Genomic DNA, 16,475 nt, shown 5'->3' with positions numbered 1-16,475 from the left:
CTATGCAAGTCTTTGTTTTATGTCAATATAACCAGTAAAAACGGAGTTATAAAGTTGATACTTTAATACTCCGTTTATAATCCAAAAGTTAATAAATTAATAATACAAAAAAATAAAGATTATTATCGTATCTGAATCGAGACTGAATCGTTCTACACAGTATTGCGATGCATCAAAGGATCGATTATTTTTCCCACCCCTATTGGTTACTGTACTCCAACAGTTCTAACAGTCTATTGTTTTGCTTGTAAGCTTTTTGGTGAAGCTAGAGTTGCTGACACGCGCCTTGTGGTGGGGTATAATAACTGGCAGTGTCTTTTCAAAGATACTGAAGCACCATGAAACAAGTGGTTACCACATAAATGCTTATCTGATGTGGAAAGAATTGGCATCCCGCTTATGCCTAGGTAAAATAGCGAATTGCAGAGAGCCTGTTGACTAGAGTGATCGACTGCATACTCTCCCTTGCAGAAAGAAACCTGCCACTGAGGGGGACAAAATGCACAGTTAGGACATCCTAGAAATGGAAGTTTTCTGGGTATCCTTGATCTCATAGCACGGCATGATGTTACACTGGCAGAGCATCTTCGAAAGGCTGCCTCTAAAAAAACACCGGATATCTGTCCTGGTGCAGAAAGTACCCCCCCAGAAAGTAGGCAGTTGCGCCACTGGCCTTATGTAATTCTTACGTTATTCTTTTTCCTATAATCGCCACTTTAGCCGATAAGACACACCAGGCAATAATAAACCTGAATTGTTTCTCCAGAAGGTGGGTTTGAAAATGTAATAAACTAACGAAAAGGTAAAACGTGAAATCAAACACAAGAAATATATTCGATGAATATTATATAGGCTACATGATGTAAATAAATAAACGTAACAGTTAAACGCAGATGGAAAAGTTCCCGGTTCGAGCTGCAATGTGTCCGTGTGCTCTGAAGTTATCATTACCATTTGGAGATTTAATAAAACTTATGCAACACGTCCTTTTTTATTTTTGGCTAGCTCAGAATTTGTTGCCATAATCAGCATTAAAAGCAAAGAAATAAAAGCAAAGACCACAAAATACAAATTTTAACCAATAGTATTTAATGGTTGATGCAATTCTTTGCTAAGGCCCAATCTGTCCCCCGCCAAACAGTACTATTATAAGGTAAACCAGTCCCTTGCATTTCAATGGCGAAAAATTAAAACATAACTAAATAAATAAGTGTGTTTATGGAACAGAGACCAATTAAAACAGCTCTCATTGAAGGCAACTTGAAAAAAAAATGGGGTCCATGAAACTGGTAAAATCGAAGATTTAAAATAAAAAAGAAACGAAAAAAAAAAGGATGATTCAACATCTTCCACTTCATATCAAGCAACATGAACTCTTAAACCATTCAAGATCCAGTGGAACACTGCCACCAACTGGAAGTTGCAAGCTTTGGTCACAGGAGTTTTGAGAGGACACTTGAGAGCGGGGTGTGTGGGCGAAAGGGGTGGATGGGTGGAGAAGTGTAGCTTCTTTGCCGGCCCACTTAACAAGCAGTCTGGTTCTGGAATTAAAACAAGGACCAGGCTTTAGGTTCGGTACACTTACAGGCATATAGACTGGCACTCCCGGTTGGGTTCAGGGGTGTAGGAAGCAAATCATTTTTTGGGAAACTGAAAAAAATAAATAAATGGGGGGGCTCAAATGGACCTGGGTCCAGAGCAGTTCATGCATACGCGTGTGTATTAGGTTTGCCTGTTTGTCTCTTTACATGTAGATTGGAGGGCTTTGTCAACTTCTTTCAAGCTGAAGCATTTCTAAAAAGTATTTTCTTTCGCTCTCTTGCTCCTCCGGAAATAATTAGCATAACAATATAAAATCTCAAAAGCAGAACCCCTAACTTCTCACCAAACGTGCCATCACGCCCGGTCCCCCCCCTGCTCTGCCGGGTAGTCTAGGGCTTTGACCCCCAGACCAACTCCACCCTGATCTGTTGGGTGGGAGAGAGGGTGTAGGGGGGATGGGTTGGTCGGACACATGGGATAGAGGCGTTGCGGGTTGGTGAGGCCAACCCCTAGCACAATCCCCCTCTCCGTGACCCCCGCATCACGTGACCCTCCCCTTTGCCAGTAACGGGGGTCGTTTCTCTTCATCGCAACATGGCAAAGTGGGACACCGCTGAGGAGGGGATGACGAGGCTGATACTTCCACCTCCCTCTCTCTCTCTCTCTCGGCCCCACCGCCACCACGGCTCAGGTCAGTACGTCATGGAGATGGGGGCTCAGTTTGAAGCACTGCTGTTGGAGGAGCTGGAGGTGGACGCCATGGCGGTGCCCGAGCCTCCCGAGGAGGCCACCGACTTGCGGATATGGGGCATGAGAAAGGGGTCACTGGCCAGCTGGTGCACGTCGATGCGGTCCTCTTTGCGATAGACCAGGCAGCGCTTTATAAAGGCCTGGGCAGGGAGGATACAAGTGCAGAATGTCAATGATGGTCGGATGTACATGTGAATAGGAGAATACTTTTAATATAGAGTGAGCAGTTGAGAAGTTAACCGCAGGGAGCACAGCTTAAAGACATAAGATGGACAAAAATTCTGTGCACTGATTGACGGACACTGTATCGGGTGATATCCCTTCTACACATTGGTAACAGACAATAGCTGGGTTGTGGCGAGTTCTGTGGCCCATCTGAGGTAGGTATTTCTTTACCTTTGCTTCAGGTGTGACTACTGGCTTTGGGGGGAACTGCACCTCGGTTGCCTTCAGTATTGTGTTTTCCTGCAGGATGTCCTGCTGGGACTGGTTGTGACCGAAAGGCTGCGGGAAGAAACACACTCGCATCAAATATGGCTCCCAGATGAGGGGTGAAGAGGGTAGGATAAGCTCACATGGGGATCTCGGGATCTTAATGCTTTGTCTCACCTTGCGACCATACAAGCACTGGTAGAATATGACTCCCACTGACCACACATCCACCTTGCTGGATATTTTAGGAGGCTCCTTGCCAACCACAAAGCACTCTGGGGGCAGGTACCTGAAAAATCAAAATATTAATAACGTCTAGGGGTGTGCATCTCTCCTGTATAGGACGATCTGATACGCATGTAGATACATGCGCTACGATACGATTCAAGGACGATACATGTTAATACGGAACGATTCGATGTGATTCGATGAGATATGATTCAATCTGATACAGTTAATATTCATCTTCTATTCATTAAAATAAGTCTTCTATAAAAGAGACATTTCCTACTTTCAAATAGATATATGGTATAGGGACCATGGAATCTTAGGGTTATATATTTGTTTCTTTATGGCATGGGGGGGAAATGGAAGACAAATGTATCAATTTAAAACTACATGTCTATTATATTTATAGACTTCATTGCTGCAATTTAAAAAATAGTGAGGCTTTTGTCAATATTCCCCTTTTGTCAATCGTTTCACCATTTTCAGACATGTTGTATTGTTTAATGCTATTTTTTCAGCAAGACGTGGAGACGCTCCCGCAAACATAACCAAACTGATCTGTCCACTTCCTCACATTCGTTTCCTTCCTGGAAACGGAATGAAATGAGATGAAAATGCCGTCTTGATATCAGGCTAAAGCTTTGCTCAACCGATTTGCAACGTTTAAATCGGTGCAACGACTGATTCTTGGTCATTTTTTATTAATTCAGGGGCCCACTTATCAATGTAGTCGCATAGTATTGATCCAATCGGATACCGATTCGCATCGGTAAATCGTTACACCCCTATTAACGTCATTATCAAAGTTGATATTGCATTGAAAGGAAGAAGAAGACAAAAAATTGTAAAGCAATAGAAATTGGTTCCAATTAGTTGAAGCCTTAAATTATCCAGAGCAAAATTATTGCTTAGAGTTTCATATTATGATGAAGTAGAAAATAAAGGGTGATCGTCATAGTGTGCCGTCATGGTACGGAGGTGTGGGCGGCCTTGAGAAATCAGATTTTGCCAACCCCCTGTAGAGTCGGGAGGGCAACGATTTTTTTCACACTGGTTTGATATCATCAGGTCTGACTTGCGTATTGTTACAGGGACTATGAGAGAAAACTGCTTTTACGGTGGCAGTAGCAATTGGGAAGAAACAAACTCCCCATTACTTGTAACGGATTGCTTGGATATCTTAGATTAAAATGCTGATAATCAGTTGACAAGTTTTCTTACTTTAGAAATGGCTTAAATGGCTGCCTAGCTATTTACCAGAGCAACCGGTCCTTTTGTCTAACCTGCTGAAAAACAGGCATGTAACAGAACTTTGAAATTTAGCCTTAAAAAAATACACATAACAGTCAAAAAGAAAAATGTTTGAATGTAAAATAATGTACAGATATGTATCCAGCCATTCAAAAGTTTTGTGATCATTTGACGCAAAAATCAAAATCGCGATAAAAATTTGATTAATCGCCCAACTCTTACAGAGGGGTCTCTGTTACACAAATCTCACTCGTGGAACTCATTCCCATTGTATGGCACAGACTAGGCCATTTTTTGAATACCTGAAGGACCACACATACCTAAACAAAAATGAAGAAACATTCAACTTTTGATAGTTTAGTGTTTGAAGGAAACAAGTTTGCAAAGACCACACAGAACATTGACCGAATCAATTCCCAAACAACCAAGTTTTGATTCTCAAAACCCAAACACTTGCAAATCACAATTGCTATCTCGCAATAAATTTCATCAGTGGAAACAAACATGGCGAACATCTTATGGAACTCAGGACGAAGTCATGGAGACGGCATGAAAATGGACTGTACATGTCTCTGGGTTTTCCCCCGCAATGTTTATATTCACGATTTAGAAATCGGTGCTGCCAGATAAGGTTTAGGGAAGTCAAACACAACTAATATGAATGGATGTGTTCCCGCGAGATTAAGCGAGTTTCAGAAAATGAGCAGATAATTGGACAGTGGAGTCTTCAAGCGTGTGCCTCTGCATGTTGAGTCTCCTAGTGTGAACCACCGACCCGACAGCAAGCAAAGACTGCTCGTCCAGACCCATCCTGTAATGTGTACTTGCTGAAATCGGCCTCAACTTTAAAAGTCCCCTAGTGGGAAGGAGAAGGATTCACAAATGTATTGTGATTTATATATAAATGACTCTACTCACAAATACATTTCAATGCACACACAAATGTGTATTGTGTTAAATAAATGTAATATAAATCCATAAATATAGGAATTAAAAAGATATTTACAATTTTCATACAAAATGTATTTTGGATGCAGTTACATTTATATACAAACTGTTAAACTTGAATTTACAAGACGCTTTTCATTTGTGAATTTATTTGCATTTGTTTGTGAACTGGTCTGTATATATATGTGGATTTTTGAGACTCTCCTGACGTGGCTGGATTCACAAATGCATTTTTTTCAACAAGGAACTCTCTGTAGCCAATCAGATGCCTCCCTCGTTTTCAGCCTATCACATGACTGCAGTGACTTGGACCTTTTTGGATGTCGTTGCCGTTAAATTACTATTAATAATCATATATTACTTTAATGGCACAGACAATCCGAAACCCCGGCAGAAACTAGAAGGAAAAAAGTGTTTAGTTCAAACCGTGACACAGCTTTTACTTCTTCGCCACCTTAAGAGTTTGTTATGTACGATCATTCAAAAACCCCCATGTTATTTCCCATAGACATTTGACTGAGGGAACCGGCAGGCTCGGAGGCGGGACTGATTGGCTAAGAGTTCCTTGTTGAAAAAAATGCATTTGTGAAGCCAGCCACGTCAGGAGAGTCTCAAAAATCCACATATAAATACAGACAGTTCACACACACAAAGTTCACAAATGAAAAGCGTCTTGTAAATTCAAGTTGAACAGTTTGTATAAATGTAACCACAGCCAAATACATTTTCTATGAAAATTGCAAAAAAATAATTCATATATTTATGAATTTATAATTCATTTAATCAAAACAAGACAGATTTGCATGTGAATCAGAAATGTGTTTGTTAAATTTATTTTTGTTTATGGATTTATTTTACATACCGATATCCATTTGTGTATGCATTGAAATGTAAAAGTACAAGTAATAAACCATGACGGGGTGTCTTGTAATTGGAAAATCATGTAAATCAGGGGGTGGGGGTGGTAATGCGACTGCTTACAACTCCAAATTTGAGTGCTTATAACACCAAAAATGGAGATAGTTACTTTAATCTATAACGTTATTGTTGTTTTATCAACTTAAACAGCGGAAATTTTAAGCTTATGATGCTTCGGGGATATTGCAAATTAACAAAAAGTGTGCATCAGCGATGTGAAATAATGTAATCAATTAACTTGATAAACATATTTGGATCTTTTACCAGTATGTGCCTGCTCCTTGGGACGTCAGCTCCATGCCGTCAACAGAGTTGTAACTGTCATCATCCATGATCTTGGACAGGCCGAAGTCTGTGATTTTGATCTCTCCACAGGCCGTTCCGTTCACCAGAAGGATGTTACCTGGACCACAATCACAACAACAAACGGCTATTTTGTGTTCCTTTCCTACCATGTCCCACAGTTGAGCACCGGGCCAATGGATCTACCTCATACAAAAATACAATGCCCTACCTATTCTACTTGACCGACATATGATTTGGTTTAACAGTCATAAAGTCTTATTTGCAATCCTGGTTAATGTACAACAACGGAGGTAGAATTAGCTTGGGTATGGCTGTTGGGGTTGGGTCGGGGGCAGACCTGGTTTGAGGTCATAGTGGATGATGGGCGGTCGGATCTCGTTCAGATACTTGAGGGCGTTGACGATCTGCATTATGATGGAGCGGCCCTCCTTCTCCGACATGAGCTTGTGCTGCTTCAGGTAGAAGTCAAGGTCGTTCCCCTCGCAATACTCCAGCACCGTGCAGAACCTGGGACAGACAGCGGAAACACAAAAAACAATGCAGGGTTAGATGAGGCGTGGGTGGTTTGGAACCGCCTCAGAAATATTCATTCCACGCTCCAATCTAATTGGTTGAGGAATGCGTGATAGAGCTGGCCGAAGATGTTTTGCAAGCGCGAGAGACGAGAAGGACTTACGAGTCGGTGTCAAGTGAAAAGTAGTCGTAGAGGCGGACTATCCGCGGGTGATCAAGCTCTTTGTGAATTCTATACTCCCGGCACGCATGTCTGGAACAGAGAGGAAAATACAGGATATATTTTTGCCCAGATTATCTTAAAACACAGAGTGAATAGCACAACTTTCTGTGTTGATGTGACTTCGACAGTGTGTTAATGTAACTTTTGACAGAGAATGGCCCCTCATTAATAGAAAACAAATCACACACTTGTGATAGTTCTCCTTCTTCTCGTCCCTCCAGTTCTTGTTCAGCTGGTGGATTTTGACCGCGACGTACCGCTGTTCTGTCAGGTCAAATGCCTGCAACACAAATGCTTAATTATTAGAAGGTTTCTTAGCTTGTTGGGAATTTTTTATAACCCAGAGGCACTGGACCATAGATACTACTTTTTTTTTAAACGCATCAACTATCAGAAAGGGTCACATTGGACAAGTTGAAATCTTCACATGATTGCACAATAGTCAGAGGAATCTCAGGCAGAATGTTAACCATGCTGGGAAGTTCATTGTTAATCTAGCAAACAAAACATCCAATGTTGCTTATCTCTTGTGATAAGGGAAAGTTATGAATAACATATACAACATATAACATAATAACAATACAACTCTTGACATATCAGTAGGCATTTATATTATATCAAAAAAGTATATTATCCAGAAGTACAGCTTCCCCCCCCCCATCAAAAGCCCAATTACACAAACATATCAGTGGAGATGTCCATCCAGACGTCATGTTATCCTGAATGGAAGATATCTTTGAGAGGGCAACAGCACCTTATAAACTTCACTGAAGCCACCTCGCCCGAGAAGGTGGAGCAGCAGGTAGCGGTCGTTGAGGGTCGGATGATCTTTGAATCTTGAAGGGAAACGTAAGAAAAAATAACCACCTACTATAGCATTCTAATCACTGCAGCCATCTAGTGTAGTACCAGCCATACCAGTGTTTTTCAAGTTAAGTATAATATCTTTCTATTATGGACTTGATTGATATTATATTTATATTAGAGTGATCTAGTACAGTTTAAGTTTGATATACACCTGATCTTATAGACATCGGTAAGAGACGGCTAATTAACATAGATTAAGTCTAAACAAGGTGGTGAACTGCAGACAATGAAAGCAACACACTGTGAGTTGTCTTCGTTGTGGATTCTCTTTAGCTCCCTAATGTGCAGGTTCCGGACACGTTCCAGCCTCTCCAGCTCTGCCTGGATCTCAGCCTCCTCCTGCAAGGGGAAGGCCAGGTGTCACACAAAGGTCCCCTCATCCAGAAGGACATTCGGACATCATCGTGACGTTTGAACAATGAACAGGCAAAAAACACCTACCTTTTTGAGATGCCCTAATCTCAGTTTAAAGATCTCCTCCTGTTCGTGGTACTCTGCCTGTGATAACCTGTGAGGATATAAAACAGTGTGTTTTTTGGCATTGATGACACAGACACACACACACACAAACACACAGACACAGACACAGACACACACACACACACACACAGTAGAAGCGAGAAGGGCGCCGTACGCTTCGCTCTCTGCCCCGTTGGCCTTGCTCTTGCGTTTGTTGGGCTCCAGGCTCAGGGGTGGAGTCTGGGCCATGGAGGGCGGCTTGCGCTTGGCCAGGAGCTTCCGCTGCCTCTCGATGTCCTCTCGCTGAGAGTTGATCCTCTCCTGCTGCCTGTGAACGCACAAGGTCCGGCAAGGGGAGAGAGAAACAAGTCAGAAATAGCCGCAATTAAATTCCTAGAACAACAAGTGCAGCGAATACACATGGCTGATATGTCGGTGAGGATAAGATTGAGGAAGAGAGGGGGACAGAGAGACAAAGCAGATGGGAGAGTTGAAGGGGTGAAGGAGACCGAAGAGAGGCTAATGAGGTTTTCACTTGATGAGGTTCTGGAAGGCGTATCCGTCCGTCCACTGTTCTGTGAAGGAGGCCCCGTGTCGGACGGTGGTGAAGTGGCCCAGCCGAAGCCGGTCCTGCATGCTCTTGTCTCGGCAGGCCATTTTCTCTTGCTTTGACTGAAACAATGTAAAAAATAAGGAGAAAAAGAAATCAATACACAGACATCACATAGTCATGTTATCCGACATCCTCTTATTCCCATATTCAACACTCTGGGCCAGGCTGTCCAAATGCAACTGCGCATATGTGCCATTATCTGAAGATGCTGATTAAATAAGAAAAAAAACAAAACGATGCACCCTCAACCAATAAATGGCATGTTTCTCCTCCCCATCATGAAGCCTAGCCTTGGAACCATACAAATCTGCAAATGTTTGATTGCTCTCGCATAGAAGTCAGGCCCCCATCCTGTTCAGACCGATTTAAAGCAGGTCTGGCCAGGGTCAGGCCATTCACAACTCTTTATCTAATACGGGGAGGGTTTAATACGATAACATCGTATTAAGCATCGTATATTGTTAAGCATCATTAACAACCAAGATGGCTAACGTGGATTTGTCACGTGTTCCAGTCCAGAGGCATTTTTGACTGCGCCTATGAAAAACTGCCTTTTTAAACATTAGTCTGAGAGGCTCCTGACTAATAGACATTTGCGAATTGGTCAGGCTGTTTGTGGCCATTAAGGGCACGACTGGCAAGTTTGTCAGTTTGGCAATATCAGTTAAATTTTTCTTAGAAACACTATCAAGTCTGGGTTCTCAATTGAACACAATGGATAAATAAAGTCCCACAATTGGGAATTGCATGAATGGTGGTGGTACATACCTTCTCAATCAGCAGCTTCTTGGACATAGTCACACACTTGTTGAGACGCTCCTTGTATCGCTCCAGCATGCGCTGCTGCTCGTCTATCTGCCGCCGTAGGTCACAGTTCGCCTGCCGCAACACACGCAGAATTACAGGAAGGTCAGAATCAAACGTACTCTGTTCATGTACAGAGTAAACAAATGTACACTCACTGGTTACTGGTGAGTGTACAATTTGTATACTTTTCCGTCAAGCTCTGTGATTAAGGAACACGATATTTGAAGGCCTTGTGAAGCTGAACGGGGCATCAACATCGGCAGTGTAAGAGGGTTTAATTCCAAATATGATAAAGTTTCCAGTCATTATTGGTATTGGTGACAATCAATGGGGATTCCAATCGCCATTGAATGTTGATATAGTTAGAGAGGACATTTGTTATCATCTCCATACGACAACATCATGCGATGACAACCCCAATCGGTGACAACCGGAGGCATTTGAAGAAGATGATTTAGACTGTCAAGAAGGAAACTTCAGGATACACGCTTAGCAGCTCCACTTAAAGTGTATTCACCCCAAAAGCAAAGCAGATTTTTGGGGTGGGTCAATAAGATAAAGTTGGCAATTTTTTGGAGCTTATACTCACGTGAAGAACAACATTTCGTGAAATACCTAATTTATGTGTCGCCTCCAGAAAGAAACTGAAATTTGGTGTGAAATTGTACTGAAGCTGTGTCATGAAGGCCCGTCTGCATCGAGACTCTCGGCGTTGGGTTATCTGACGTCTCTTATTTCCAACAACAAGTACAGTGGCTATCTCGGCCAGAACTGGCGGAAAGAAACGTTGGCCCTTGTTCTTGACGTGAGTAAATGCTTGTGGTTCACACGTTCTTTTGAGTAACTCAAATTGAAAAATCGCTTCGCTTTTGGTGTGAACACAGCTTAAGTCTCACCCATAAGGCAAAGCACATCTAAGAGACTGTAGGAAAACACTAGTACCCGCAACAGATCATCAATTCTTCCCTCTTTCTTTTCAAGGTCAGAGTTCTTGTTGTTCTCCATTGCAGTTAGCTTCTCTATCGTAAGGTCGGACTACAAGACAGAGAAAAACAGAACAGACAGAAGTTATGAAACAAACCAAAAATACTTTTGCAAGGTAATACATAATGCTGCTGAATTTATACCCCACAAAAAAAACTACATAGATACAAGTTTATTTTCATTTAAGATGTAGTTTGGCAACTTCACAGTAACTATTGATGTAAACTTGTTTGTAAGCTACAGAAAAGCACTGAAGGCGACAAATTGAAAACTACTGGTCGTGATATTGTTATTGTTCAATCATAGTTCAAATGGGTCTGGACAATTGTCCTTGATAGAGTGATACATAATTCACTGTTGTTATTTTTTAGTCCTGGAAGAGAAGGGTTAGCAATTTTCATACATATGGGGATTTGTGTTCTCAATGCTTTGTTTATTCAAAAATAGTTGTCTACACTGAAAATCTACACTGTTAATTAGCTTCCAAGACATCTGCACATAAAAAAACCACATAAAATTGACACATGCAATACGTATTACTATATTGGCCTATGAATTCATATGAAATCATTATCCTCATTTGGATATTAATCTATCATATGTGTATTATATCGCATGATATTTTCGGGCGAGATTCGAGGTACCTGTGTGGCTTTGTGAAACAACTGCAGAGTGACAGATTTCAGAGAACACGTTAATTGCTCAGTGTTAGCTGAACCCATAGATGAGGGACTTCCTTGCTGCACCTAAGAGATACACAAGCACATAAAAATGGTTTGTTAAAAGGTGGTATTGGTTGAATAGCAAGTCAGTAAACTAAAAAAACAACATCCAAAAATGACAAGATAACATTCACTTTAGGTCAAATTACTACAATTGATTACTCTAAATCAGTTATACCATTCTTATTATTCTGAAACGTTCAATATTGTTCAATAAATTAACGCTTCCAAACCGATTGATACACGCTCTATGCATGAAGTACTAAAATAAAATGTACTTTCTGTGGCCAAGCTGTGTACACTAAATCATGTCTTGCAGAATTGGTATGCGGTGATGTACTGGCTAAAATGGTTTTATCACCCAGACCAGTATTTTCCTTCAAGACTGCATGAGTGCATGGTGTCATGAGAAGCTGCAGCAAGGTAAAGAAGGCCAGAAGAAGAGAGGTAAAAGCAAGCAGGCTCACCGTGACAGGGGGGTTGGAGTGGGAATGCTGGGGGGAAGAGCGAGCCACTGGGGGAACCCCCCTGGCAGGACTGGTACCAGGGCCACTGCCTCCCGCAAACTTACAGGAAGAGAGGACGTGCAGTGAGCAAGGCCGAAGAGATCAGAAGCCAAAACGAAATTTTCGTGAAAACACGAGGACTGAAAGTTATGCGGCGTCCTGGGCTTTTGAAGAGAGTACATAGGAAACATAGAAAAATGGGGACAATTTGCAGCAAACTCACCTCAAAGTAGTCACTAATCTTGTGTCCCCTTGCGCCTGCTTTGCCTGGAACAGAGACAACAATCAGTTAAGGATTGGGGGTTTGTACGCTGTATCTTGTCGAGAACACGATGGGGCAGAGAGAACCACGCACAGAGAACAGTCGATCTCACCTGGTGTGCCGTCGAAAGGGTCTGCTTTCCGTTTTCTTGACCTCTGATCGTTCACTTTCTTTTCTGGAGTCTGTTGAAATAGCCATTACAAAGTAAGACAAATCAATGCATACAATTACATAATACAGAAATATCCTTTCCATTGTTCCATCATCATTTTGCATTACATTCCGCAACATTCCTATTTTATTTTATAATCACAATGAATAAATTTAAAAAATCGGGACCGTCAACCCAATACGATCTTATTACATTCCTAGCAATCAAGGATCCCATGTACGTGTTGTTTCTCCCAAAAATATTTTCCTTTACCCAAATGGTTTAGACAGATTTTCTATTCCTTGCCCCTGATTAGAGCTAAGGTTATGTGTTGAGAGGTAATGCTATAAAACATCTTGAAACCGTAATCCAACAAAAAGTGGGCTACACAATTCAAGTTTCCACGAATGATTAATCAATATACCACCCATGTGACGCATGTGACTGTGGGACACTCACCTCCAGCTCTCTATCACTGAGAGAGCCCACACTGCACAGACTCTGATTCGATGACTCATTTTGTCCAGAACCCTGTTTAGAAAAACATGGAGGTTAAGGGGTTGTATAAGAATATTGTGTCACTTTGTAGTGAATATATTGTAGGGAATATCTGAGATAAAGAGGAAAAATAAAACAAGAGGAAGAAGCAGCGCAGAGCACTATTATTTTGCCACTGCATGTAGGCCTATCAGTCCTTATGCCGGTTCCCAAGGTGATGCCTGTCAGTCATCCCATCAGAATTCAGCAGGCACTGCCCAATCAGAGAGAGACACTTATTCATTCAGAGCATAGCACACCAGTGCTCCCTCGCTGAACCTTCCTAAAATGGTTGCACAGCCGTGTGCTTCTTCATACGCATGTCACCTTACGATACCTCCTCCAGCCGTGTGCTCTTCACACCTCCCTGTTACAGTTCGCTTCTTCACCCTCCCGATAAGGGAGGAAAACAGATGCCATGCTATATGCAGCAAACACAATTCTGAACATTTTCATTGCTTTGGTTAACGGGAAATGGGACTTTGGAACAAATTTTAAAAAAATTGTTACATTGTATTGTATGCTACAACCGTAGTCATGCTGGCTCTTAAGCCTCACAGGATATCAAACTTCTACCCCTACACACGTTCTACTGCTATGCTTACTTACTGACAATGGAAAGTCACCATGTGATAGTGTTATTCAAGGTCAAGGAAAAATAAACCTTCTCCTTTTTTCCGACAGTATCAGGGGTTTTTAGATAACCGACATCTCTCTCTCCCGCCCTCCCTTTGTATAAGCCCTATGCTAACGCATCACTCTCTGCATCCCTCAACACCAACAGCACAGCCCCATCAAAGTGGAAGCCTGTGCCACTGATGTCTTAGAGGGGAGCCGCCATTTTCTCTGCAGCAGCAGCCATGCCATGTTCCCGGATCGGTTCTGCCTATGGCTGGCATGGTGCCCACCCCTGGCACCGATGCCCCACTTCCTCTCCCTGTTCCAAGATCACTTTCATACAGGAGGCAGCCTCATCTGCCTTAAAACGCTGGCTCCACTCACACCTGGTCAACCAATCTCTGTTACACCCATCCCCCCCCTCCCCCCGCTGTCTCCACCGATCCACCTCCTCCCATTGCTCCTGTCCCGTCTCTGGCCTTTTTTGGCAGTTACAGTCAGTCACATATACAGCCGTATTGCGATCAACAGAGGGACTCCATACACAAGCCAAAGAAACCAGACATGGCTGAACCTTCTCCAGAGAGACAGAAAGACAGGGGGGGGGGGGGGGGGGGGGGGATCCAGGGCCAAACTTGTCTGATGCCAAACAGTGAATTCACTGAGACAAAGAGAGAGAGAAAAGTAGACACAAAGAACAAGTGACAAAAAGGAGTCGGCTACCTTACTCTATCCCACACTTTGTGCACAAACCTTAGCTACACCAACGCCAGTAAATCGCGCCTCCAGCAGCTCCTGCCGCCGGGGGTCCAGGCTATGCAGTTCTTCCATCATGGCTGCAATGACAAAGTATTGAGGTTATAGGTTATGGAGAAGGGACAGGGCTGTCATATTTACATTGCCGTGACCGATTACTACTTTTAAAGTACTGGCTGTGTTAAGTCATGGCTGGTTCCATCTATATGAATAGGGTACACTCAGCTCTGACTCAACTAAGACACTGATACCATGGCGAAATATTTCCCCCAGTGTCATTTGCATTTATTTATGATACCCTATTATTGTTTATTTAAAAACCTTGCCAAACAGAATTGTACACAGAACAGAACATTCAAGACACAATATCAATAATATCACAATATCAGTACAGTGCTGTCAGTAAGATTGTAGTTTCCAAACAAGATGTGAACATACCTTGCAACAACAGTATAATGTGATAACACAACACAACTCATGTTATTTAATTCGAGTCACAGTAAGAGGACCATTATGGTGGAACTATTACACAAAGTCAAGCTTAATAAACGCCGTATATTAATGACATGTTGAGTTGAATTACACACAAATCTTTAGTAGGTACACAATAATATGCATGTCGTTGCTTTGTATTCTGAGATTAGTTTTGATATCTGCCCTAACACAGATAGTCTCTGCGTATTGTAAATTGGGCCAGTTACAATGACCAGCAATAAGGGATGTAGAATATCTACCACGAGAAAAATATCGTACATTGATTAGACATAGCTACTGAGATTAGCTAACGTGCAACGTTTGCTAAAAGCTAGCATGCCATTTATGAAGCTAACAGATTGGAAGCTAACTGATTGATAATGACATGTTATCAACCAAGAAAAACAGTCCTAGTGGTTGTTAATAGCAATATATATAGTCCAGAAGTGTAGAACAATACATATAGTTTTAATCGCCGTGTACATTTTCGCAAAATTGCACAGCTACCTAGCATGAATTGGCTAAAATGCTAACATTGGACTGTCAAAAAGAGACACATTCTAGATACAGTGTTGTCATTCAATACGTGTTGTGCCACGATGTTTAAACTCGGGACACAGACAGTTTACAACATTTGCTTTGGACCCAATAGCACAGTAAGACACTTACTCTTATAAATATTGCCTGTAGTCCTCCGAAGAGCCAATTACTGCCCAAAAATATCCCCGTTGTCTCTCCCCAGTGCTAGGCAGACACTCCCAAGCCAGGCCTCATACACCACCACGTCCCTCGCGTACTGACTCTACAAAATCAAGACGCGGGTAAGCAGCAGGGCTTCACGGCAGACAGCGGAGGTTTCCCTTTGAGGCCTCGAAAACCTGGGGGTATCCCAAACCCGCCTTTCAGTACTCCGTACGCGGGGATCCCCACACAATCACATTCCTTTCTTCGAGAACCACAACATCCATATAGCGGGTATCTTGTACAAAAGAATGGCCACCCTCTGGCCCCGGCGTGTTTTTTTTTTTATCTGCTGTAAATTAATTCTTCAAGCGAGGCACTTTCTCTTGTGCGAGATGATTTCAGTCCCGAATTTAATGTCGATCAAAATAAAGTTCGATACCTGGCGCGTTCCTCATCCTATGCAAAAAATGTTATGGCGGTTCCAATGTTATCATTTAATTTGAAATCGGATCGATTCGGTTTGGTTCTCATGTTTTTGAAATGTAAACAATAATCACTATCTCCTAATTTCTCGTGAGATTATTCAAGTATTTCCTCCTCACCTCATTCTGTCCACGCCTGTCCCCCAAATCTCTTGTTTTGGGTAATGCCCATTCCTCAAAACCAAACAGCGCCCACCTTTCCTCAAATGTATCACTTGAAAAGAGCCGACATGAGCATGACCATACAATTTACTTTTTTTCTATACATTCGAGGAAAAAAGTAGTTTGAGGCTAAATATTTTTCTACATCAAATTGCTGCTCAATCTATTTGTACACCAGACAATGCACATAATTGTTCTATTCTGTTATTTTTGGATCAATGAGAAGATAAAGTAGTAATGAAGCTAACATTTATTTGTTTTTTGTTGAGGTTATAAGTTA

At 42.0% G+C, this 16,475-nt stretch overlaps 1 protein-coding gene across 3 annotated transcripts; it reads right to left on the bottom strand.

Moving 5' to 3' along the window:
• Positions 1-917: 917 nt before the first annotated feature.
• On the bottom strand, positions 918-16,277 carry tlk2 (tousled-like kinase 2). 3 transcript variants are annotated; one of them, XM_056580386.1, is made up of 21 exons: positions 16,154-16,277; positions 14,391-14,473; positions 12,942-13,013; positions 12,444-12,513; positions 12,293-12,336; positions 12,031-12,129; positions 11,486-11,587; positions 10,800-10,892; positions 9,819-9,929; positions 8,973-9,109; positions 8,613-8,765; positions 8,420-8,486; positions 8,220-8,317; positions 7,866-7,947; positions 7,300-7,391; positions 7,052-7,141; positions 6,713-6,882; positions 6,334-6,472; positions 2,902-3,013; positions 2,689-2,796; positions 918-2,432 (listed from the first exon to the last, which is right to left on the bottom strand). In XM_056580386.1, exons 2-21 carry the CDS (start codon positions 14,469-14,471, stop codon positions 2,259-2,261), a joined length of 2,094 nt encoding a protein of 697 aa, XP_056436361.1. In that variant the 5' UTR covers positions 14,472-14,473; positions 16,154-16,277; the 3' UTR covers positions 918-2,258. The 3 variants fall into 3 exon arrangements, with proteins under 3 accessions (XP_056436361.1, XP_056436368.1, XP_056436352.1); XM_056580377.1 differs by having other exon boundaries at positions 919-2,432; positions 15,537-16,163; XM_056580393.1 differs by lacking the exons at positions 12,031-12,129; positions 16,154-16,277 and adding an exon at positions 15,537-16,147.
• Between the last annotated feature and the right edge of the window lie 198 nt (positions 16,278-16,475).

Source organism: Gadus chalcogrammus, chromosome 2 (genome assembly GCF_026213295.1).
Source record: "Gadus chalcogrammus isolate NIFS_2021 chromosome 2, NIFS_Gcha_1.0, whole genome shotgun sequence".
Taxonomy (NCBI): Eukaryota; Metazoa; Chordata; class Actinopteri; order Gadiformes; family Gadidae; genus Gadus; species Gadus chalcogrammus.
This window is presented reverse-complemented; position numbering and strand designations above follow the sequence as displayed.